The sequence below is a fragment of the Tursiops truncatus genome, chromosome 13 (genome assembly GCF_011762595.2).
Source record: "Tursiops truncatus isolate mTurTru1 chromosome 13, mTurTru1.mat.Y, whole genome shotgun sequence".
NCBI lineage: Eukaryota > Metazoa > Chordata > Mammalia > Artiodactyla > Delphinidae > Tursiops > Tursiops truncatus.
The window spans coordinates 1,112,917-1,136,711 of NC_047046.1; the positions used below are offsets into that span (position 1 = coordinate 1,112,917).

At 54.2% G+C, this 23,795-nt stretch overlaps 1 protein-coding gene across 3 annotated transcripts in view; it reads right to left on the bottom strand.

Moving 5' to 3' along the window:
- Positions 1–9,413: 9,413 nt before the first annotated feature.
- SFSWAP (splicing factor SWAP) overlaps positions 9,414–23,795 on the bottom strand; it is an 82,213-nt gene continuing 67,831 nt past the window's right edge. For 2 of the 3 annotated variants that reach the window (XM_019942356.3, XM_019942375.3), the window contains 4 exons: positions 21,165–21,290; positions 11,486–11,641; positions 10,096–10,168; positions 9,414–9,722 (listed from right to left, as the gene is read on the bottom strand). In XM_019942356.3, the coding sequence (XP_019797915.1) occupies positions 9,657–9,722; positions 10,096–10,168; positions 11,486–11,641; positions 21,165–21,290 (421 nt within the window). In that variant the 3' untranslated portion in view covers positions 9,414–9,656. Of the gene's footprint in view, positions 9,723–10,095; positions 10,169–11,485; positions 11,642–21,164; positions 21,291–22,567; positions 22,720–23,795 lie in introns of all 3 variants that reach the window. The other variant, XM_019942391.3, reaches the window with a different exon arrangement.

The window sequence follows — 23,795 nt, forward strand, 5'->3', positions numbered from 1 at the left end:
GTGGGTCTGTGGTCGCTGCGGGTTTGAGGGCTGGGTTTTCGGGCAGAGCCTCCTCTCCACTGTCCTCCCGTGGCTGGGGTCTTGCGCATCCTTCCCTGCTGTTACTCTCCAAGCCTGCTCAGAAGACCGTTATATTGACCCGCTGAGATCACTTGCAGTGAAGACCCTGCATACGATGGCCGTTCACAGGCACATCCCCCAACTTTGCTCAAGTGCTACTGGCAAAAGCCTAGCTCAGACTGGCTCTGGTCAGGGAAAGGAAATTTATGGGCTCATTAAACTAGGCCATCTCAGAGCAGGCTGACGTCAGGCAAGGCTGGATCAAGTTGCACCAGGACATGATCAGAATACGGTTTCTCTCTCCATCTCTGTGTTGGCTTCATCCTCAGGCGAGATCTCTCCAAATGGCAGCAAAGACAGAGTGGGCAGCCGCCCCCGACATTCTTCCAGATTAGCAAACCCGGCCGACCGACTCTCAGGCCGCAGTCCCACGGCCATCTCTCATTGGCCGCTGTGGGCCGTGTACCCATCCCTAACCAAGCATGTGGCTGGGGGACGAGCGGGACCAGCTGCGCTGACGAGGGGAAGGGAGGCGTTTTCTAAAGGAACTTTGAGATGCTGACGTCAGAGTGAAGGAGGGTGGGTGGCAGCCAGGGCTGGCGCAAGGGGCTCGGAAGAGATACCGGAGCAGTCGACCCCATGGTGTCACAGTTCTTCCTGCACCTGAGAGGGGGCGCTGCTGAGGAGCTGTAGGAGGCCCTGAAGGCGGTGAAGAGCCATGGCAGTGGCAGCGGCAGGGCCACAAGCATCAGAAGCTGCGGACAGACAGACCTGGTTCTCGCTAGGGAGGTCCAGACGGTGCCTGGTGGACGGTGCGGGAACCAAGGATGCTTGGTGTCGGGGGACGTGTCACTTCGTGGCGGGGGCCGTGTGGCACCACGGCTGCTGTTTTCTCCTCGAGCCTGCCCCTGAATGCTGGCATTTGAATGTGGCCCAAATACAAGCGCTGACGAGAGGCCACTTTTCACCCATCAGATGGGCGATGTTGAGAAAGTCATCTGTCATCACTCACCGCGGAGGGAAGTGGGGACTTTGGTGCTGCTGGAGGGGGTGCCACTGGTGCAGCCTCGCTGGGAGGCCATCAGGGAGCAGCTATTAAAATTTGAAATGTACACTTTCTACGGCCCAGCATTCTTGGTGTCTGCCCTGGAAAAACACGCCCATCTTTGTACAAGACGGCTGATGCGAGATGTAATAGTTAACCAAAAAAAAAAAAAAACCCAGAAACTGCCTAACTGTGTGCTCTGGTGCTGGCTGTGTTCAAGGACGAGGGTGACGGGCAGAGTCCCGCGGCGCCCGTTTGCCGGCCTGTGTTTGCTGCAGTGGGGTCATGTCCCACTGCAGGAATGGGCACTTTTCTAAGACCCGCAGCTGCTGTGTAAGCTGGTGGCTGCCCTGGGATGACCACGCTGGGACGTACCCCAAAGATGGAACACTGCATTGAGTGAGAAAGGGTGAACTAGATCCAGGTGTGCCAATGACGCTACTCAGACCTATTGTTGAGTGAAAAAAAAATTACAAGAAAAAAAGCAGAGAGCAGAAAAACCCCACAAAACAACTACATAGTTACATTTACCATGTGTACCGTGTACAAACACACGTGTCATCTCTTCTGAGCTTGGTCTGCTCAGGGGACCAGATGAGGACCAACAGGTAGATACCAGGATGTGAAGGGACCAAGGCCTTCAGGGTCTCAGCACAGTTTTACATTCTTACCAGGAGCAGCTATTCCTGGTTTACTTGTGTAACTCAAGGTCGGTGAGAAGAGCAGGGTGCATGTGTGTGTTGGATGGGAAAGGTCAGCTTGCTCAAGGAGGTCCCTGCTCCAAGATGGGGCCCCAAGGGGATGTGGTGCCCTTAGACCAGGCCCCAGGCCTTCAGTCCAGCAGAGCGATGGGGCACTGGCCACATGCCTGAATCCCTGCCCTTGTGGGGCTGACACCTGGCATGGTGGGCATAGATGAATCGGGTGCAAAGTGGAACAGTGGCTCCCAGAGGTTCCAGGCCCCATCCCTGGAATCCACGATGTGTCCCCTTATGTGGTAAGGGGAGCCTTGCAGATGTGATTAAGTTAGAGATGTTGAGATGGGGGTGGTCGCAGTGTCCTCACAAGGGCCCTTGAAAGAGGGAGGAGGGGGAGGCTCAGAGTCAGGGGAGGAGGCCACGTGGTGATGAAAGCAGAGGTCGGAGCGATGCAGCCAGGCACCGAGGGATGCAGGTGCTTCTAGCAGCTGGACGAGCCAAGGAGCAGAGCCTCCCCGGGAGCCCCAGAAGGAGCCAGCCCTGCTCACACCTTGCTTTCAGCCCAGCAAAACTGTCTCTAGACCTCCGGACTCCAGAACTGGGGGAGAACAAAGGTGCCTCACTTCGCACCACTGGGTTTGTGGTCACAGTTAAGGGCAGCCACGGGAAACTCCTGTGCATCTTACGGGCGGGGTCAGGAGGATGAGATGTCAGCTTCGCAAAGGCCTGAGGGAAGAGCAGTCAGCCAGGGGGCCAGCCCGTGCAAAGGCCCCGGGGCAGTCTCTGTGTGTTGGAGATTCAGCCATGGGGCTGGAGTGCCAACAGGGGGAGGTGGTTTTAAAACTTGTCCTTGGGACTTCCCTGGTGTCACAGTGGTTGAGAATCCGCCTGCCAATGCAGGGGACATGGGTTCCAGCCCTGGTCTGGGAAGATCCCACATGCCGCGGAGCAACTAAGCATGTGCGCCGCAACTACTGAGCCTATGTGCCGCAATTACTGAAGCCCGTGTGCTCTAGCGCCTGCCTGCTGCAACTACTGAGCCCGCATGCTGCAACTACTGAAGCCTGCGTGCCTAGAGCCTGTGCTCCGCAACAGGAGAAGCCCCTGCTTGCCACAACTAGAGAAAGCCTGTGCGCAGCAACAAAGACCCAACGTGGCCAAAAACAACAACAACAAAAAGCTTGTCCTTGAACTCTTGGCTACGCTCCCCAGCAGGGGCTACACCCCTGGCCTTTGTGTCCACCTCCATCGACAGATGGGCCTGCAGGCTCACTTCTGAGCCTGCCTTAGCAAAGGCCACGGGCTCCCCTGGACCCCCCGGCACTCAGTGCAAGACACTTGCCATCTCAGTGGGGGCGGAGAGAGGGGGAGAGAGAGAGGATGCACAGAAGCCCCAGGGCTCTAGCCGGCGGTTTGCGTCTTCCCAGCTCAGGGGCCAGCTTGTGGGTGAAGAAGCTTCGGATGGTCTGGGGGCGGCTGCAGGGAGGCCTTGAGGAGCGCTGCCCGGCCGAGCCCGGACAGCCGCAGCCGTGGGAGGTAGTCAGGATGGCTGAGAGGTGCTTAGTCCTGCCACATTTGGGATGTTTTTGCTGGTATCTAGATGCCGTGTGAGTCTGCTAGGGCCGCCGTAACAAGCACCCGGACACTTATGGTCCTGTGTCCTGGAGGCGGGAAGTCCGAGATGGAGGTGTCGCAGGGCTGGTCCCCCCGAGGCCTCTCTCCTGGGCGTGTAGATGGCCGTGTCCTCCCATGTCCTCACGTGGCCGTCCCTGTGCGTGTCTGTGCCCTGATCTCCTCCTCCTATAAGGACACCAGTCACGCTGGATCGGGGCTCACCCTATGGACTCATTTCACCTTAATCACCTTTAAGACCCCATCTCCAGGTACAGTCACATCTTGAGGACCGCAACACCCAGATTTTGGAGGAACACAGTTCAGCCCAGAGCAGACGCCCAGATGGAGGGAGAGGGGGTCGTAGCCAGAGGTGAGAGGTCGTCAGGGCGGGGACCACGTGCGCTGGGGGTTGTGCGGGCCGAGTGGCCATGGGGGCCGGGGTGGGGTGTCGCTGGCCCCCCTGGGCCCCGCCCCACTCAGCTGCCAGGTGCAACTCTTGGTCCTGGAGCCGGACCCTCTGCCCAGCCCGTGCCCCCGGGGAGCACCCCACCCCTCCCTCTCTGGGGCACCTGCCTGAAAGGGAGGCGGGTCCCCATGCCACGGCCTCCGGAGAGGGCGTTACAAGAGAAATCAGTTCTGGTTCAGAATACTTGTATTCACCTCTTGGTATTTGAAGAGAAGATGCTCTAACTGCTGGGATTGTCTGTGGGACATGCTTTCCGGCGCTCAGGCTGTCTCGTACCCTGTTGTCTTCCATCCAGGACGAGCCTCTGGCCCCCTTGGCCCCATTGGTCTCTGTGCAGGAGGAACAATTTCAGGCGCCTTCAAGAAACCCAGCTTAAGAGGGAAAATTAGAGGTTAGTTTCAGGCATGGCTGGTTCCAGGGTCTCTGAGCCCAGACTCTGCTTCCTCCCTTTGGCTGACCTCGCGTGCTCCCCCACCCTGCCCAGAAGAGGAGGCCTCCCTTTTTCTGGGCCATGCCATGCGGCACGCAGGATCTTAGCTCCCCAAACAGGGCTCAAACCTGTACACCCTGTGCTGGCAGCTTGGAGCCTTGACCACTGGACTGCCAGGGAAGTCCCGAGGAGGCCCTTCCTAACGTTTCAGGGAAGGTCCTGGATTGTCTCACCTGGGTCTTGTGCTCTTCTCTGAGCCCATCACTGGGCCAAGCAGACGTGAGTTCTGATTGGCTGGCCTGGGTCTTGGGCTGAGGGCCTGTCAGCCCCACCCTTACCACGTGGGCCAAGTCGGGGAGGGGCGGCTTTCCGGAGGAAAATTGGGGTGCAGGTGCCAGAAAGGGGTGTTGGCAGGAAAGAGGCCGGCAGTGCATGTTCCCGCACCCTTTCCAGGCTTGTCGTCCCGTCGCTGTGCTCTGGGAGCTGATCTAAGGATGTACAGACCCAACTCAGTGAATTCTGGGTGCCCTACTTGGAGGCGATGTAGCTATTCCCAATTTAAAAAGAACCAAAGCTGAAAACCTATGTCCACAGACAAACTTGTGCATGAGTGTCCGTTGCAGCATTACTCATAATGGCCCCAAATGGAAGCTGCCCAAAGAGCCACTGACCCGTGAAGAAGGGACACACAGATGTGGTGTACCCACACAATGGAGTATTATTCGGCCCTGAAAAGCTATGCAGTTGTGAGGCATGTTGCAGCGTGGAAGAGCCTGGAAAACACACTGTAAGTGGAAAGAAACAGGAAGATGAGGCCACGAGCTGTACGATTCCATTTATAGGAAATGTCCAGAACCAGCAAATCCAGAGAGGCGGGAAGCAACGCGGTGGCTGCCAGGGGCTGGGGGAGGGGAAGGGGGCGACTGGTAGTGAGTAGGTGGTTGGTTTATTTTGAGGAGGTGGGAATGTTCTGGAATTGCATAGTGGTTGATGTTTGTACGGTGCTATGAGTGTACCAAAAGCCACTTTAAAGGGGTGAATGGCACGTGTGTGAGTCTCTGCTTAAAAGGAGAGAAGGAAACGCGGGGATGACGGGTTGGGGGCTCTGCTCCAGGCGCGCTGGTGAAGGGTCGGCAGGTCGGACCCGCCTGCCCCGTCTGTGCTGTGTGGCCGCTGCTCTTCCGGCCCCGGCTGCACAGGGGACAGCTGCTCGCAGGGGTCAGCAGGTTGTGAAACTGAGAAGAAGCCAAGTTACTGTGCATCACTGAATCAGCGGTACCACGATCTCAGAGAGCGCGAAGAAGGGGAAGGGCCGCCACGCACACGGTGACGGGCTGCTTTGTCACGTGCAGTTGGTTCCCGACTTATAGGAAGAGGTTTCTAGACTCAGCAAGACACAGCCCTTCACCGTGCATCCCTATTAAACACACATTAAAGAGCGAGGAAAGTTAAGCAGGCTGGTGAGGTGTTGGAGGCGCTGTCAGGTCTGTGCTCTGTCCCTGTGTGGGGGAGGGGTAGGCAGAGGGAGGGGGCGGGGAGGGAGGGGGCGGGGGCGGGGGGAGAGGGAGGGAGGGGGAGGGAGGGGGAGAGGGAGGGAGGGGGAGGGAGGGGGAGAGGGAGGGAGGGGGAGGGAGGGGGAGAGGGAGGGAGGGGGAGGGAGGGGGAGAGGGAGGGAGGGGGAGGGAGGGGGAGGGAGGGGGAGAGGGAGGGAGGGGGAGGGATGCTGCTTCTTAAATAGTGCGGGGAGGAGCCTAGCCGGCTGGGAACACACGAAGAGGGTCTGACGCTCCCACTGCCCTCAGCCTATAGCCATGTGCTCCTCAGAGCTCAGGCCTGCTCCTGCACAGCAGCTGGGGTTTCCTTCCAAGGCCCTGTATCAGGGCAAGTGGTGTCCCCGCAAATTCACGTCCACCCCGAACCTGAGAACATGAGCTTATTTGGAAAGAGGTTGCTGCAGATGGAATCAAAGCTGAGGCCGGAGATGAGCCCATCCTGGATTGTCCGGGTGGGGCCCGAACCCAGTGACAGGGTCCTTGGAGAGGAGGTGAGAAGCGGGGAAACACACGGGCAGGTGGTGGCAGAGCCGGAAGCCGTGCGGCCACGAGCCGAGGACACAGCAGCGCCCAGGACGCCGGCAGCGCCAGGAGCGGACGGGCAGCAGCACATCTGCCCTCAGAGCCCCAGCCCTGTGGCAGCCGGGCCTCGGGCTTCTGGCCCCCAGAACTGAGCGGACAAACTCCCGAGTTTTCAAACCCTGCTTAGTGGTGGTTTGGGCGGCTGCCCAGGACCCTGACACACCTCCCAGCTGTCCTCTGTGCCCACCCTGCCTTCCTGCTGTTCCCTAAACTAGGCCCAGGGCGACCTTCCCCACATGTGGAGGGATGGTGCCACCTGCCTCAGCGTCAGGGGCTTCTGCTGTGCTCGGGGGGCAAGTCCCAGCTCGTATCCCAGCCTGTGGGCCCAGCCCGCCCCGCCCCCCCTCACCCCAGGCCTGCTCCTGCCTCAGGGCCTTTGCTCACGCTCTTCGTGGCCCCCCAGCCCCAGAGCTCCCCCAACCCTCTACTTCCTGCAGGTCTCGCCCGTGCCTCTTCCTGAGAGATGCCTCCTTACTGAAGCCTCTGCAAAGCAGCCTCTGCCCTCGCCCCACTCCCCGCTGTGCAGTCTCCACCACCCGCCGTCTGGTACCTTCTTGTCTGTTCATTCCGGGCCCCCCTCAAGGCCGGGGGGCTTTGCTGTCCTGCCCTCAGTGGCTCTCAGCAGCAGCACGAGGGCCTCAGGAGGGATCCTCCACCTTTGAGGGGAGGCTGCCCCAGCCCACTGCCAAGGCGGCGAGGGACTGAGGGGACCGGCCTCTGCCAGGGCTCCAGAGGCCTGGTGTCCCCGGGTCTCCTGGGCCCTCAGCTCCCCCGCCCAGCCCTTCGGTGCAGGCTCCCCAGGGGCTGGTCCCGCGCTGCTCTCTCCCTGCTCTGATGCCCGTGCTGCTGACTCTGGAGGCTCCGGTTACCAGCCACGTGCTGCGGGCACGAGGCCCCTGCCACCCGAGCTCCGGCCTGTTGGAGCCTTTGGCCAACAGCCTCCTCCCTGGACAGTCCCGTGGATGAGCCACGCCAGGCAAACCCGTGTGTCCCCAGCGCCGGTGCTGAAAGAAGCACGTGCGTGTAGTAACCCGTGTGCGCGCGCATATGCAGGTTGCGTCTACATGCCACCTTCCGGAGCCACGTTCAGCTAAACGTGCGCTCCCGCTGCGGTCCCCGCGTCTAGTCCGTCACCACAGGGATCACCCGGCCCCTCCCCTTGCCGACCTGGGACCCTGGGAGTCACTTGGGGCTCCTCTTTCTCTTTCTCTGTGTCTCTGTCTGTCTCCCTCATCGGCCCCTGAGCCCGGAACGCCTGGCCCTGCCCCCATTCGCGCCCTCTGCTCGGCGTCCCCTCTCCCCCAGGCCCACCGACCGCTGCCGTGGACCAGACCGTGTTGTCGGGCCTCCCGCCTCCAGGGCTTTGTCATCGCCTGGCTCGCGTGCTGAGCCCGGGCCCACGCCGGGCTGGAGGGCGCTGGCCCCTGGAGTGGGTTTTGCGTGCCGAGTTGAGAGATGGGAGGCCCCGTGCGCTGGCTGCGTGGACGGCTGTGGCCTGGCCTGTCAGGGGGACTCGGCACCGGCCCCAGACGCCAGGTGGGCAGCCCCCGACCCGCGGGCACGGAGCGGGGTGGACGGCTGGCTCTCGGAGGGCCCGGCGTCCTTCGCACCTTCTGTGGGCAGCGGAGCCCGATTTCCCTGGGGCTTGGCCTGCGTCCCTCCCTCGCCCGGGGACCTATGGCCACGCCGTGCCCGCCGAAGCCCCTGCCGGCGCTGAGCCCGGACAGAGCTGGAGGAAGACGGAGCAGGGCAGCCGCTCGCCTGCTCCCTTGCTGGGAGGTGGAAGGGCCGCTCCTACTGCCCTGCCCGACTCCACCCTCGGCCAGGTCAGTGGAGACGCTCTCTGCCGCTGCCCCCCCGACCCCCGACCGTCGTCAGGGACGGGCTGTGAGGGTCCCCCGAGGAGCTGAAGGCGGCTGAGGGAGGGGCACCGGTCAAAGGCAGGACGATCTGAAGCGTGTGGGCAGCAGGTGACGGAAATATATCAACATTGGCCCCGGAGAGCGACAGATGTCCCTCCTGACGGTGCAGCGGACAGTGCAGGGTGAGGGCTGCTGGCCGGCCTGTGAGAACTTTCTCTTCATACTTTTTCAATAAATCTAAACGTGTTCTAAAGCTTCTTACAGAGAAGATAAAGGAGCTTTCTGTACAGGTGCAGAAGCAGCTCCAAGACGCAGAGTAACTGCAGGCGCAGGGGAAGCAGACACGCGGTTTGCTTTTCTGCGTGTAGGAGACGCGGATGCACATGTGGGCCGGGCGGAGGAGACCGTAATTTCCCACTTCCTTGTAGTTGTAAAAAGCAACTTGAAAGGACACACGAGGAAGTCATATTTAACCAGGTGGAGGAATCACTTATTCAACACAAATGGAACCCCAAACTGCTGAAAGCCGCCTGTCGGTGCGGCCGTCGGATTGAGCTTCCAGCCCCTCCTGGCAGCAGCCCGGCCCCCTGCGCGCTCTGGGTGGCTCGCTCCCGCTGCCCGTCTTCTCATCTCTCTGGGAATCTGGGTCACGGACAGCAAGCTGATCTGGACGCAGGTCTCACCCGGGCGAGTGGGGACATCCAGGCAAAACCTCACTGAAAGCTGGTGGGAATGTGGTTTTTAAAAAAATATTTTATTTTTGGCTGCGTCCTGTCTTCATTGCGGCGCATGGGCTCAGTTGTCCCGCACGGGTTTAGCTGCCCCGCGGCACGTGGGATCTTAGTTCCCCAACCAGGGATCGAACCCTCGTCCCCTGCCTTGGAAGGCAGATTCTTAACCTGCCACCTGCCTCTCCTGCTTTGCGGGGGCTGAAATGGCTGTGGCCTCGCGCCCCGGTGCAGGGCTGGGGGAGCGGGACAGGCGACCCCTACAGCCGTCCCCATGCCGCGCGACACCCACGCAGCAAGTGTTAGAGGCCAGTGACAGACGACAAACAGTAATGAACTCACAAGCCAAACAAGGAAGAAACTGCCCACGGTGACTAGCTAGAAAAGGTGTTTTCTTCCCATTTTATTTGATAATACATTTTCACAGAAACAGGATATTATTTACAAATATACAGGTAAGAGACTGCTGGTCAAAAATCTTAAACCTAAAATGTCATCAAAAATTAATTTACAAAACCCGCCAACCGTCCAGGAGCCCCAGCGGGATGTCTGTGCAGGACGGGGCTCTCTGCTCTGCCAGCTCCTGGGGCCCCAGGCCCAGTCGCCCATGGCCGAATCTCAGGAGGCACTGGTCTGCATGTTTTTGGAAGCTGCGAGCATCGCTCTTACTTTGGCCATGAGGTCCTGTGCGAGGAGAAGAGGGCATCCCTGAGGGCTCCCGCTAAGTCTCAGGAAGGGGACGCTCCACACAGGGAAGTAGCTCGTGAATGTGTTAACGGGTGAAGACCGAGGAAACTGGGGGCAACGTGCTGGGTGGCTGGGGACACACCCAGGCAGGCTCAGGGCCCAGGAGGAGATGCTCAGGCCTGGCCGGGAAGGAGGAGACGGGGCTGACCGGAAAGGGGGGCCCAGGGACCAGCTGCCCTGGGCAACGCTGACACCACCGCCTCCAGAGGACCAGCTGGGACCCCCGTCAGGACCCACAAGATAAGGGGACAGGGAGTGGAAACCAGCCCCCTTAGAAGAAGATGGGAAGAAAGAGACCCTCCCGCCTTACCTGAGTGATTTTGCTCTGCACGGAAGAAACAATTGCTGAGGAGATCTGACCGTCTTTTTCCTGAGAAACTCCCCTAACGCAAGTAAACAGAGAGGTCAGAGGCTTAAAAAATACTTTAAGAAGGCATTTTGTTTTACTTGTTTCCAGTATCCTTAAAAAAGAAATCAACATTATAAATATATTTCACTTTTATGTTTTATGTAACACGTTTGAAATATTTCATAAAATGCAACATTACTCAAAGATATAGGGCTTCCCCGGTGGCGCAGTGGTTGAGAGTCCGCCTGCCGATGCAGGGGACACGGGTTCGTGCCCCGGTCCGGGAAGATCCCACGTGCCGCGGAGCGGCTGGGCCCGTGAGCCATGGCCGCTGAGCCTGCACGTCCGGAGCCTGTGCTCCGCAACGGGAGAGGCCACAGCAGTGAGAGGCCCGCGTACCGCAAATAAAAAAAAAAAAAAAAGATGAAGAAAAGGACAAAAGCACAGAAAGCGGGCGCCACACTCCCAGAGCCTGACCACAACCCGAGTGGGCGCCTCTGGTGCATCGTGAGGACTTTCGGGGCCGTGGACACGACACACAAGTGGTGGTCGGGGCCTGTACTGAGTCACGTTTTACCTTTGAAGAAGCTGCACCTTAGATTCTGACCCACCTCAAGTGAGCTGTGGCCTCTGCTACTCACCCACCAGCATCGGAGCACCGTAACGCACACTTGCGGAAGCAGGGGGTTTACAGGCGCGATGGAGGACCTGATCCCCTGCCCCCGACCCCCGCCCAGGCTCTGGGTGGGTGGGTGTGGGCGGGCGGCTTTTCAAAACAGGACTAGGTCTGGCAAATATCCCCCGACAACCACGGGCAGCCAGGCAACGGGGGTCACCTGCGCTGGCACGGGGAGACCGCGGGACGATCAGCGTGGACGCCGACATCCCCACAGCCTGCGTGGTCAGGAAGTGATGGGTTCACCCCTGCCCGCTTGGGCTGAGAGGGAGCGATGGGTGGGTGGGGGTCCTGGGCCCCTGTCACCGCGGAGTCCAGTGCCCGACCCCCTCCTTTGGTCACACCGGGCTCCCCAGCTCCCACGCCATACGGCCCACGTGAGCACAAGGCACTACCGGCAGGGAGCCTGGAGAGACACTGGTTTGGGAACCGGCCGCTGGCACACTACGCGGCCGCCCCACACCCACTCGTAGGGTTCCCCTGCCCAAGCGCGGGGCGGGTGGCCCGGGGCGGCCTCTGGACCCACCCCTCCGTGTGCGCCCTCTACTCATCTGGAGCCCGAGTGACACCCGGAGGGGGTGGGGCGCAGGGCCTGGGGCCGGGGGTCTGCCAGCCCGCCCCTTCTCGGTACCACCCCCACCGGCCCCCGTGGCCCAGAGGTCAGGGCGGGGTTACCTGGAGCGCTCCTGGCTGGAGCCCCGACTCTCCACAGGAGAGATGCTGGCCGAGTGCCGGCGCGCGGCCTGCTTGCTCGGGGAGGTTGGCTGCGAGCCGGCCTTGGACTTGGTCCGTGACCGCGAGCGCCGCTTCTTCTTCTTCTCGTGGGGGCTTCTGGAAGGAAAGCGGTTTTAGACAAAGGCACAGCGCGGGCTCTGAAGGAGCTCTGGGTGCTCTCCACGGGACAATTCAGCAATTTCACCCACCCTTCTATACACGTTGACTCCTTTTCAAAACCAAACACATTTAATTAACTTGAAACGGATGGATATAACAAAATAAAAGTCGTGCAGAAGTAAAACGTGGACCACCTTCTCGCCAGAAGTCCTGCAGTCAGATGCCTGTGGGTTTAAAACACCATCAGCACTTTATCTGCATTTAAAATAACCCAAGATAAGTAACCAAGCGCTGTTTGTACTGCTTGTTCATTTATGCTGACTTCATGGGAATTTCCAACCAGAAGTGGAAAATCATCAAAACCCAGCACTGCGAGCACAGACGCTAGGCGTGTCCTTGTGGCCTGAGGCTGACGGCCCCCGGGGCCACCCGCTCTCCCACCACCCTCGTGGCCGCGCCTCGCTCTCCGCGTCCTCGCATCCTCCGAGTCGCCAAGGCCCGTGACTCCACGTCAGAAACGACCCCCAGCCCCTCCCCACTCCAGCCCCGCAGCCCGCACTCTGCCTGGGCCCAGCGCCTCCCGCCCAGAGGCAGCTCTCACTCCACGCCCTGCCCTGTGACCCCCCCTCCCCACGGCCCTGAAACACAGCAAGAAAGAGGGTATGTGTAGGTGGTGGAAGCGCTGCGGTGCAGGCCCCTGTCCGCTTCTCCTGAGACCACGGTTGCCCACCCTTCAGAACCCGCTGGCGCCTGGGCTGCAGGCCGCCCTCCTGCTGGGACCATCTCCTGGAAAGTCTCTGCAGGCACAGGTCACCGCTGGTTTCATCAGCCCCCGTCTCAGTTTGTCGCTCCCCGCTTCCTCCCGGGCTGCGACTTGCTGCAAAGCACTAGAGGGTGGATCCCTGGCCGTGGGCAGCTGGGCGACAGGACGGGAACTGGACCTCGGGAGACATTGCCCGATGCCCACGCTCTCGTCCTCAGAGCGCGGCCGGAGGGTGGGCGACGGGCTTCTGGTGCTGTCACTTCCCTGCGTGCCGTCACTGCTCTAAACACGGACGTCCTGGGTCACCGCCTGCACAGCTCACACTCCTCCTGGTTCCTCGGGACTCAGGTGGCTCACAGGCCCTTCCCAACCTGGAGACACCCCGGGGCCTGTCTACACGCCCACCCACCCCACTCGTCGGGGCACCTCCCTGGGGCGGCTCCCGCGGACCCCTGGTGCAGGAGGCTGCTGGCCAGCGAAGCAAGCTGACCGTCCCGCCGGGCAGGGCGTGGCTTTCTGGCTCTGTCTCAACAACAAGGACCTGGCCCTGGGTGGTGGCAGCTGGGCAACTTCAGTTCAGCTGTGGGAAGTGTCCCTAGTGCGCTGGCCTACGTGCAGGACAGGAGCAAGAGAAGTGGTCCACAAAGAAGAGGCTGTTCCCGGTGCAGGGTACACAGAAGCGGGAAGTGCACACCACAGGCCTACTTCCTACATTGCAGACGTTTTGTGACTTTTTGTCACATGGCTAGGATTTCAAAAGCAGCAGCAAATAAAACAATAAATATTTAGGAGCACGTGGCATACGTCCCGAATGATTTCAGCCCCAAATCCGGCTAAGTTCCTACGGCTGCCTACGTGAACTAATTAAAGGTAGGTGAGCAATCCTGAACTGTAGATCACGTTCAATTTCACTACAGCTTGATCTCATGACAAAACTTTCTAAGCGTTCGCTTAAGGAATTAACTCATCTTTTTGCTTTTTAAATTGAGGTGTGCTTTATATCCAGAGAAATGCAAAGGTCTGAAGTGCTATTTGCTGAGTTTTGGCAGACATGGTGAAACCCAGACCCGTCACGACTAGGAACACTCTACCATCCAGAAGCTTCTTCCACTGATGCTCTCAGGCATCTGCATCCCCTGCCCCACCATCCCAGATACCCACTGCTCTGATTTCTACCACATAAATGGAAACTCAGATAAACCGGATCACACAGTGCTAGTCCTCTGTGACTGGCTTCTTCCGCTCAAGCAGTCTGACTCTGAGATTCCTCACGAGGGGGTTCTTTTCGCGGCCGGGTAGTGTTACACCGTATGAATCTGCCATCACTGGTCTTTTCGCGGCCGGGTAGCGTTACACTGTATGAATCTGCCATCACTGGTTGAGGCTCTCCTCTGTTAACAGACATTTGGGCTGTTTCCGGTTTCTAGCAATTACAAGTCAAGTTGCGTCTGTGGTCAGATGTTTATGGCGAGTAAACACCTGGGACTGGCACGGTCAGGCCATGGAGCAGTGTATGTTTCACACTGTAGGAACCCGCCAAACTGTTTCCCAAGCGTTTCAACACTTAGTAATGTCCGTCTGCTTGTTTCCAGCCATTCTTGTCAGTGTAAAGAGCGCCTCACTGTGGTTTTAACCTGCATTTTCCCTGACAGGTGACTAAGGAAGCTGAGCACATTTTCATATGCTACCTTCACTGGCTATTTAAATATATTCTGTTTTTCCACCAAGGTATTTGTGGTTTATTTATCAAGAGAAAACTATTCCTTAGCCCAGATATGCATAGTTCATAGTTTCGAAACACAAGCATGTGACAAACTCCTGTGGAACTCAACCCAAAGAAATCCTTTCCATTCCAAAATAACTTTGCACTCTAAGAGATACCGGCCTTCCGCATCTCCTCAAAATCTCTTATGGAACCGTAACTTCTGTAGACATCTGCATGTGCCTTCTTTCTTGGTTCAACCACAGCAAGCTTACAGACAGCTGCGACACCCGGGGACACAACGAACGCTCCAGCAGTAGGAAAGTGCAGGCGCTTGGCCAGGAGGCTGCCCCGCTGAGGCCTCCTTACGGGACGCGAAGCTCCTCTCTTCCACAGCTCAGTGACAACAGCCTTCCAGGCCGATGGAGAAATGGACCTGAAATACATTGTTATGAAATGTCTTTCAAGCCCTCTGCCCCTCTTCTAATCGGGTTGCCTTTTTGGAACTGACATAGGCCTCTGTCAAAGATGCACACTGCAAATCTCTCTCCCCGTCTGGGGCCTGCCGATGCACTTTCTTAACTGTCCCTTTTGAATGAAGTTTTTAATTTCAATGAAGTCAAATTTATAATTTTTTTCTCTTATGGTGGCGTTTTCTACATCCTCAGGAATCTCTGCCACCTCATAAATGTATTCTCCTTGTTTTCTACAAAAACAGAATGGTTCTAGTTTTCATGTTTAGGTCTGTGATCCATCTTGAGTTAAGCTTGGTATTCGGGGTACAGGTCACTTTTCTTCCATTCTGATGTCCAGTTGTTCAATCAAGTTTTGCTGAAAGACGACTTTTCCTCCCTGCACTGTTTCGGCTCTTCACCCTTTTAAGGTGTGCAGCGCACGCCGTCTGACTCCTGTGGCTCTTAGTAAAGTCCTGAATTGGTATGAGAGTCTCCAACTTAGCTTTCAAGGTTGTTCTGACTGCCAGTCAGCGTGCCGAGGGCACAAGAAGCCGAGGGCGGTTCTGATTGGGACCGTATTGGGCCTACAGATCCTTTTGTGGAGAAGAGCCATCTGAACGACACCGAGCCTTCCAGTCCACGAATATGGACTTTCTCTCCATTTATTTAGGTTTCTCCTAAACATTTTCTCTGAAATGTTTTGTGATTTTCAGTGTAGAGAGATCTTATACACATTTCCTTACATTTATCCGTAAGTAGTTTGTTTTTTTGATACTGTTCCAATTAGTATTGTTTTTAACTTCATTTTTCGGTTGTTCTAGGCTAGTATACAGAAGTAAACTTAGAGGTTCCTTAATAAGAAGACACAGTTTTGCGCTCTCCTTTGCAATCTTTAGGCCTTCTATTTCTTTTTTCTTGCCTTACTGTCGAGGCTGTGAATTCTATTACAGAGCAGACACCTTGGCCTTGTCTCTGATCTCAGGGGGAAGGCACCAGCAGGTGTGATGCTAGCTGTAGGCTTTGCAAAGATGTCCTTTGGGAATTCTCTGGTGGTCCAGTGATTAGGACTCCACACTTCCACTGCTGAGGGCCCGGGTTCAATCCCTGGTTGGGGAACTAAGATCCCACAAGCCACAGGGTGTGGCCAGAAAAAAAAATAGATGCCCTTTACCAGATGGAGAAAATTTCCTTCTATTCCTGCTTTGCCAAGTTTTTTTCCCCCCCCCTTTTCTCTTTTTAATGAACAGGTGATGAATTGTGTCAAATATTTTTTCTGCATCTATTGAGATGTCATATGATTTTCTTCACTTATTCTGTCAATACTGTGAATTACAATGACTGGTTTTTGAATGTTAAAGAACCTTGCATTTCTGAGACAAACCCCATTTGGTCCTGATGTATTTTATCCTTTTAATTAATTGCTAGACTCAAATCAGCTAACACTTTGTTAAGGATTTTTGCACTTATTTTCCTGAGAGTATTAGTTTATGAATAAACACATGCGTGTACACACACATCCACCCCCCCCCCCAACAAAGCACTCCACACCACACAGATGTGCACACACTGTCCATCTGCTTTAGGATGGTCTCATGCAGTGAACTGGGAAGTGTTCTCTCTTCTGTTTCCTTTGAAGTGTCTATAAAATTGGTTACCCCCTTTTCTTGAATGTCTGTTAGACTCTACTGGTAAAAGTCATCTGGGCCTGGAGTTTTGGGGAAAGGTTTTAAATTATAAATTCAGTTTATTTAGCAGATGTGGAGCTGCTTAGATTTTCCATTTCTTCTGCTGTCCATTTGGTAGTTTGTTTCTTTCAAGGAATTTGTCCATTTCACCTATGCTGTTAAATTAACCGGAAGGAGATTTATTTTCTTATTATCCTTTTAATGTCTATAGGGTCTTTCATTCTTGATCAATCTAAAAAAAGATTTATCATTTTTAAAATTATTTTCAAAGAACCATCATTTGCTTTTACTGTTTTCCTCTGTGAGTCTGTTTTCTATTTTGTTGATTTCTGATCTTACTTTTATTATTTCCTTGCCTCTATTTACTTTGAGATTAATTTGTTCTTCTTTTTCTAGCTTTAGACAGAAGATTGGTTTTTAGACCTTTCTTTTTTTTTCTAATAGAAACACTTAAAGCTACTAACTTCCTTCTGAGTACAGCTGCAGAAGGAGTATGTTACATTTTCATTATCATTCATTTCAACATATTTTCTACTCTCTCTTGTGATTTCTTCTTTGATCTATGGGTAATTTAAAATGTGTTAACTTCCAAGTATTTGGGGACTTTCCAGATACCTTTCTACAGATTTTTATGTGTAAGAAGACATACTCTGTATCATCTGAGTCTTTTGGAATGTGCTGGGACTAATTCAGTGTTACAGGGAACGATTTAGCCTGGTGACTGACCCACGTGCATGTCACGAGAGTGTGCATGCTTCACTGCAGGTGGTAGTGTTTAGCGGGTCAACAGTGCTGCTCATATTTGCTGCATCTGTCGTGTTCTACTGCCTGCCTTTCCCTTTAGTTCTGTCAGTTTTGTTTCAAGTATTTTAAAGCTCTTTTATTCAATGCACACATTTAAAACATTATGTCCTCATGAAGAGCTGGCCCCTTCATCATTATGAAACTGCCTTCTTTATCTCTAGCACTACTTTTTCAAGTCTGCATGGTCTCCTGTTAATACGGCCACACCACCTTTCTTCTTATTAGCACTGTACGGTGTATCTTTTAGATCTTAACCTATTTGTATATTTAAAGTATCTCTTATAAGCAGCTTAGTATTAAGTTTTGTTTTTTAATGCAGTCTAAAATCTCTGCTTTTTAACTAGAGTTTTTAGTCTGCTTACATTTAATGTAATTATTTGTATGGATGGTGTTAACAATCTTCTTGTTTTCTAGCTGTCCATTTGTCCTTTTTCCTCCTCTTCCCCACTTTTCTGCTTTCTTTTGCATTAATAAAGCATTTTTATGGTTCTCTTTAACAGTATTGGATTTTTAACCTTTTTATTTTTAGTGGTTGCTCTAGAGAATTATGATATGCATCTTTCAATTGTCATAATCTACACTGAATTAATAACACTTCATGTATGATACAAGAACCACAGAACAGCAGCATATTCCCATTCACTCACTCAACAAGCGTTTGCTGATGTGCTCGGTGAACACTGAGCTGTAGGGATTCAATGCTAAACCCTGCCCCCCGTCCTAACCAATCACATACTATTTACTGTCATAAAGTAACCGGGACTTCCTGTTGGAGTGTACTGTAATATGATTTGGCTAAACATTTTCATGAATTTTACTTTTAAAAATATTCACTCTGCCCAGATCTGGATCTCCAAACACTAAAAGGAACCAGGATTCCTAGGAGAAACAGCTGACCCCAGGTCTGGGGCAGGGAAAGCACAAGCTAAGCCTGGAATATCTTGGGCCAAAAGTGACAAAGTACTCAAAGAACAATGGGGCCAAATGTGAGACAATGTTACCATCAAATAGAATATAATGGCAACGGATTGTTGCACAACAAATAAAAAACAAATCCCCAAACCCAAAGTCCACAGTGATACTAAAACAAAGGGGGGTGTTTAGAGAAGAAATGAGGAGAAAGCTGCTGGCCACAGGACACTCACATTGTTCCAGTGCCACCCCACAGATGACTTGTTAGTTCAAAGAGGTATGATTACACAGCAGACACAACCTTAACCAAGTGATCAAACTCAGTGTCACTGGCAATGGGACAAAGGGACACTTGTGTGCCTCCTGGTGTGATGCAATGGGAAGTTACACAACATCACTATAGAGTATTCTTGCGAAAAATACTTAACATGAACACAACCAAAAGGACACAGTAAGACAAATCCAGAGTGTGGGATCTTCAATGATACAGGTGACCTGGGCTTGTCAAAGTCATGACATGCCCTCACAGGAGGGCATGAGGGAGGGAGGAAGAGGAGGAGAGAGAAAGGAAAGCAAATGTGGCAAAACGTTAACACTGAATCACGCTACAAGTTACATGCAGATGGGTGTTTTTAAGTAGTAAGTTAAAAACTTTCTAGTAAGTTAAAAGTTTTTCAAAAATAGAAGCCAGGGGCTTCCCTGGTGGCACAGTGGTTAAGAATCCGCCTGCCAATGCAGGGGACGTGGGTTTGAGCCCTGGTCCGGGAAGGTCCCACATGCTGTGGAGCAACTAAGCACGTGCGCCCCAACTACTGAGCCTGCGCTCTAGAGCCTGCGAGCCACAGCTACTGAGCCTGCACTCTAGAGCCCATGGTCCACAAAAAGAGAGGCCACCACAGTGAGAAGCCCACACAGCGCAACGAAGAGCAGCCCCCACTCGCTGCAACTAGAGAAAGCCCGTGCGCAGCAATGAAGAACCAACGCAGCCAAAAATAATTAATTAATTAATTAAAAAAAATGTTAAGTTAAAAAAAAAATAAAATAGAAAAAAAGTCAGTGAAAGAAGCACTCGGTGATCAGCCTGTAGAAATAATCCTTCAAATCTGGCAGGAGGCACTTCCCCTCAGTTGGGGTGACCTGACGGGATTAAAGTGACCCTGACTTGGCGGACGGATTAGTCACCTGCTGCCACACTGGAGCAGAGACCCCGAAGCTACTCCGAGTAGAAGGATGAGGGGACAGCCTGACTGCTGGGTAACAAAACGCGCCTGCTAACAGAACGTATTCCTGGCCTACAGAAACTCTGGGTTTATAACCAAGCCCAGGAAATCGACCAGTAATCGTGCACATGTTCACCTCTACTGGGTTCCTCCTGAGTCCACCACTGTCCACGACCCCTGAGTCAGGTCACAGGCTTGATCCCATCTATCAGGGCAGGGTAGCTAGGCCCTGCAGTAAGTTGAATCTTAACTTCTTTCATCTGACTTACTGAAGTTCTGATGATAGCACAAGCTCTGATGAACCCTAATATAATCACCGTCTTCTCTAGTGATAGCTCTTTTAATGCAAAGGTTAATTTGAGGGCAAAGCAAGAACTCTTCTGTTAGGAGAGATCTTCGGCTCCAAGGAATTAATTTTAGACCATGCCCTTTACATACACCAAGGGTGACGATAAATTTCAAATGTCAATTACTTGCATAAGGAATAAAATTTAAAATGGACTTCAATTTTCATCATTTTATCCTGCAACAGTCACGTATGCTTAGCGTGGGAGTTCCAAGGCACAAAGTGAAACTTATAAACAGACGGAGTGAGTCTGTGCGTGAAGCCTTCACTGAAATGTATCAGTTTTACAGCTCCTTTCCTGATTTTTCTGTTTTAAGAAAGAGAGATGACATTTTATCATTTAATGGAACTATTGCATAACTAGCCAGACTGCAGGAACGTTTTTCAGTTAGAAATGCCTTTCAGAACTGCTCCTGCATGTATACATGTAGCTGATTCACTCTGCTATACAGCAGAGACTAACACAACATTGTAAAGCAACTACACTCCAATAAAGATGTTAAAAAAAAAAAATAACTGCTCCTGTTGAGGATGTCTGCTGACGGAGGGGCGTCTCTGAGGCAGGTTTGGGTGATGGCTGGGTTCATTTGTCCAAGAATGGTGGACACCTGAAATGCAGATTTGTCCTCTGGAAGACCCTGGAAGGTTCTGGAACCCCGGGTGTCCTGACACTCAGCAGCATGGCATCATGAAGTCTGAGACTACGATGGGCAACAATGGCGTCTTGCCCTTTTCTGGGTGCCTTGGTCACCGGGCCAGCAATGCTCCTTGTCTACCTACCAGAGCCGGGGCCTGCCTTAACTCCAGTGCAGGGACACAAAAAATGGGAAGCCCTCATTTTCAGAGAGGATGGAAATACAGAAGCCAAGTGACAAAAAGCATTCAGGTGGCATCACCCAGGCTGGACGGGGCGATCCCCAGGTGGCGCCCCTCAGCCGAGAGGGACACGCCCACTGGCCCACCGGCCACGCTCCTGGCTTGGGCCCTGTGTCTCCTCAAGGCAGCGGTGGTGCCAGGGCCTCTGGTGGCAGAGGTCAGCCCCGGAGCGCTCTTCCTGGAAGCGGGGGCAGGGGCCCTGGCTTGCCGAGGGTCCAAGGCCCAGACTGGGGGTGACGGCGACATGGGAACCAGCCTCCCTCACTCTCCTCAACTAGACAGGTCTCTCCTAGCGGTCAAGGGGCCAGAGGACGGGCCCTCTCCCTGCTCTCAGACCCCACGAGGACCCTGCGGCACTCTCCTGGGAGCTGCAGCCGAGGCGTGGCCGCCTGGGCAGCAGGAGGGATCCACCTGAAATCTGAACTTCAGACTCTCCTTGTCGGTCGCCCCTCCACTCCTTTCCCTGCTCAACACGTGAAGGGTAAGGAGCTGCGTGTGGGGGGTCTAGGGGCATCTAGGCTTGGGGGAAATGTGACCCCAAGAGCTCCCAGCAGGGCCAACCACCTGCAAAGACAGACGTGTTCCAGCACAGGCAAGCACCCTCTGCTTCTGAGCTCCAGAGCAGTGAGAACGCTGCCAGGATGACTCGGGATCGGCCAAAGCAGCTGTTCCCCGGCTCCGGACAGCTCTGTGCCGGAGACGTGGGAGCCCCACCTTCCAGCGCAAGTCCCGTGTCTGCGAAAGCTCCGCCGCCTACCTGGACCGGGTCCGCTTCCTGCTGACTCCAGGGCTGTTACTCATTCGGTAGGCAGTGGGGACACTCCTGTCCTCCCGCCGTCTCTCGGGGGAGTGTGCTCGTCTCCGGGGGGACCGGGACCGGGACCTGGCAGAGGAAAGCAGGCATTTCAGTCCTGTGTGGGGTGGGCAGGGAAGCACCTCCACTGCTGAGACGGAGGCCAGCCCTGGCCTGAGCCCGTTGGGCGTGGTGGGTCCCTGCCTGTCCTTTCAAGGCCCGCCCCCAGCCTCCCTACTCTGCTGACCCGGAACTGGATCCAGGCTCAGAGGCAGAACGCTCATCACACCAATGCTAAGCTTCTAAGTGGGGCCCAACTCATGCTGAGGCTGGAGCCGTGGGCTGCTGGTGCGGACAGCCAGCAGGAGCCAGCTCCCGCCCACTGGGTCCCTGCAGTTCCTGGCGGACGCAGGCCCGCTGCTGCTCTTCCTTTCTCTTGCCTTTGCCCATCTGGTCTCCCTAAAACACGTTCAGCTCACTGGTATTGCTGTCAAAATTAGGTAAGCAAAGGCAACAAGGTCCAAGTGAGCTGTTTCCACTTGTTCTGAACACTGGCAAGAGGAAGAAACTGACACGTGATGAAGTTCGAGGACCCCCTGGAAACCTCTCTTGTTTGCACTCATCTTATGGCCTCTCAGCATGAGGAACAGCCTGCAGGCCCACTGGCAGGAAGCCTGAACCTTCAATCCGATTCAGACCGTGCCGTTCCCATGAAAGTTCTGGCTAAACCATTTGTTTATGAGATGTCTAATACTTTTTCTTCCCTTTCCTGTGCCTGGAAGAGGACTATTCCATTCGTGCAGTGCCGTGACCCACACACGGCAACCGTGCCCCAGACAGCAGCACGCAGAACTCCAACTCGAGACCCTCACCCACGGGGTCACGGTCCTAACGGACGGCCCTTTAACAATGGGTTTAGGACTCTTATTTTAGTTTTTTGTCCATTCAGTGAAATTACTGTTTTGGGGAGACCTGAAATAAGCAGAAATCTGGGGGGGGGATTTCTTTCCGTTCTGTTTCTATGACAACCCACTCAAAAAACGATATACAGAAGAGGTTTTGATTTTGTCATCTAAAGAAGTTCTACACGGAATCATTTGAAGTCACAGTAAAACCCCCAACAACGCACACCGTTGTTGCAAAGATCAGCTTGTATCCCATTCCACCCTCTGTGTCACAGGGGGAACGCTGAGTCACTCCTGAAAAACACCGCAGCCACGGAATGACCTGCTCCGGGAGAAACGCGCCTCGGCCCTGGGGCTCCTCTGACACAAGTGCTTTTCAGCTTATACAACGGTTGTGATTTTTGTTTCCAGAGCTTTCCTAAGATTTAAGTAACGATTACAAAGCTGAGGTCAGTCAGACACCTTGACATTTTACCAGGCTTTCCCTCAAAAGGGCTCCAGGAGTCAAATCTGTTCGTGGTGGAGGCTGCCCGATAACTGCCTCGCTGTGCTGCCGCCACTGCCGAGCTGCCCTGACAAGGCTCCGGGCTCAGCATCCCTGGGAGGCCGTGGGTCTGTGGCGCGGAGGCACACACTTAACGTTCAGAATGTGCTGGGCTGCGCGGTGCCAGAGCCCCGAGAAAAGCTCTGCTCAAAGCCACAGCGCCTACGGAACGCTTAAACACAGGCTTCTGCGACGAGCTCAATAATCAGGAAAATAAATCACTTTTTACTGTCTGCAAATCCCTAACTTTGACATACAATACCACTTTGCAGTGGCCACTGGTGCTTTCTTTGAAGTGAGGTGCCTGTGACCAGTAGATTCCAAGTTACCTGGGAAAAGCACATCTCAGAACGGAGGGCCATGAGCTACACCAGATGACGCTTAGGTTTTATTTTAATTAAAGAAGCTCCAATGCTTTTATTCTGCTAAGTAGGGTCTGAATATTGCTACCATGGCACAGTGCAAGGAACAGGAAGTCCATTTTGTAAGTAAATCATCTGCATAACGTGACCGGAGGCCTTCTCATAAAGAAAATGAAATAGTCTGAATTAAAAATTTTCAAGCATGATGCAACTCAGATTTTTTTCTTAAATGATCATAATGGTTTGCTTTCAAAGAGAGTCATAAGGAGGCTTCTCATCTGAACGACAGCGATATTTATAAACAGCTTCTTTCCACCAGTGTTTAACCATTTCAGGAACCCACTTCCTCCATTCCTGTTACTTTACTACTCACAGGTCCTCACGGAACTGAACAAGCAGCAACGATCTGGTACCAACCAGGCTGGGAACCTGGCGGCAAGGATCTGGTACCAACCACGCTGAACAAGCAAGAGGCTCCCAGGTTTTAGTTCTTCTCAAGCTTGAACTGTGGACCCGACTTCACCCGCAAACCCTTCCTCCCCTCCTGCGGGGACAGCTCCTCCCCGCAGCGCTGTTACCAACACGGCGGCCACGGCTCTGCCTGGGGTTACGACTCACTTCCTGGACACCAGCACGTGAACCGGCGCCTGGGGGAACGTCAAGCACCCCATCCTCCTTTAAGGGCCTGGATCAGGAGATTAAACCAACCACCCTCACCGGTTTGCTACGCAGTTTTATCAGGGGGAAAACGTAAGGAATTACAAATTTCAAACTAAAATACGAG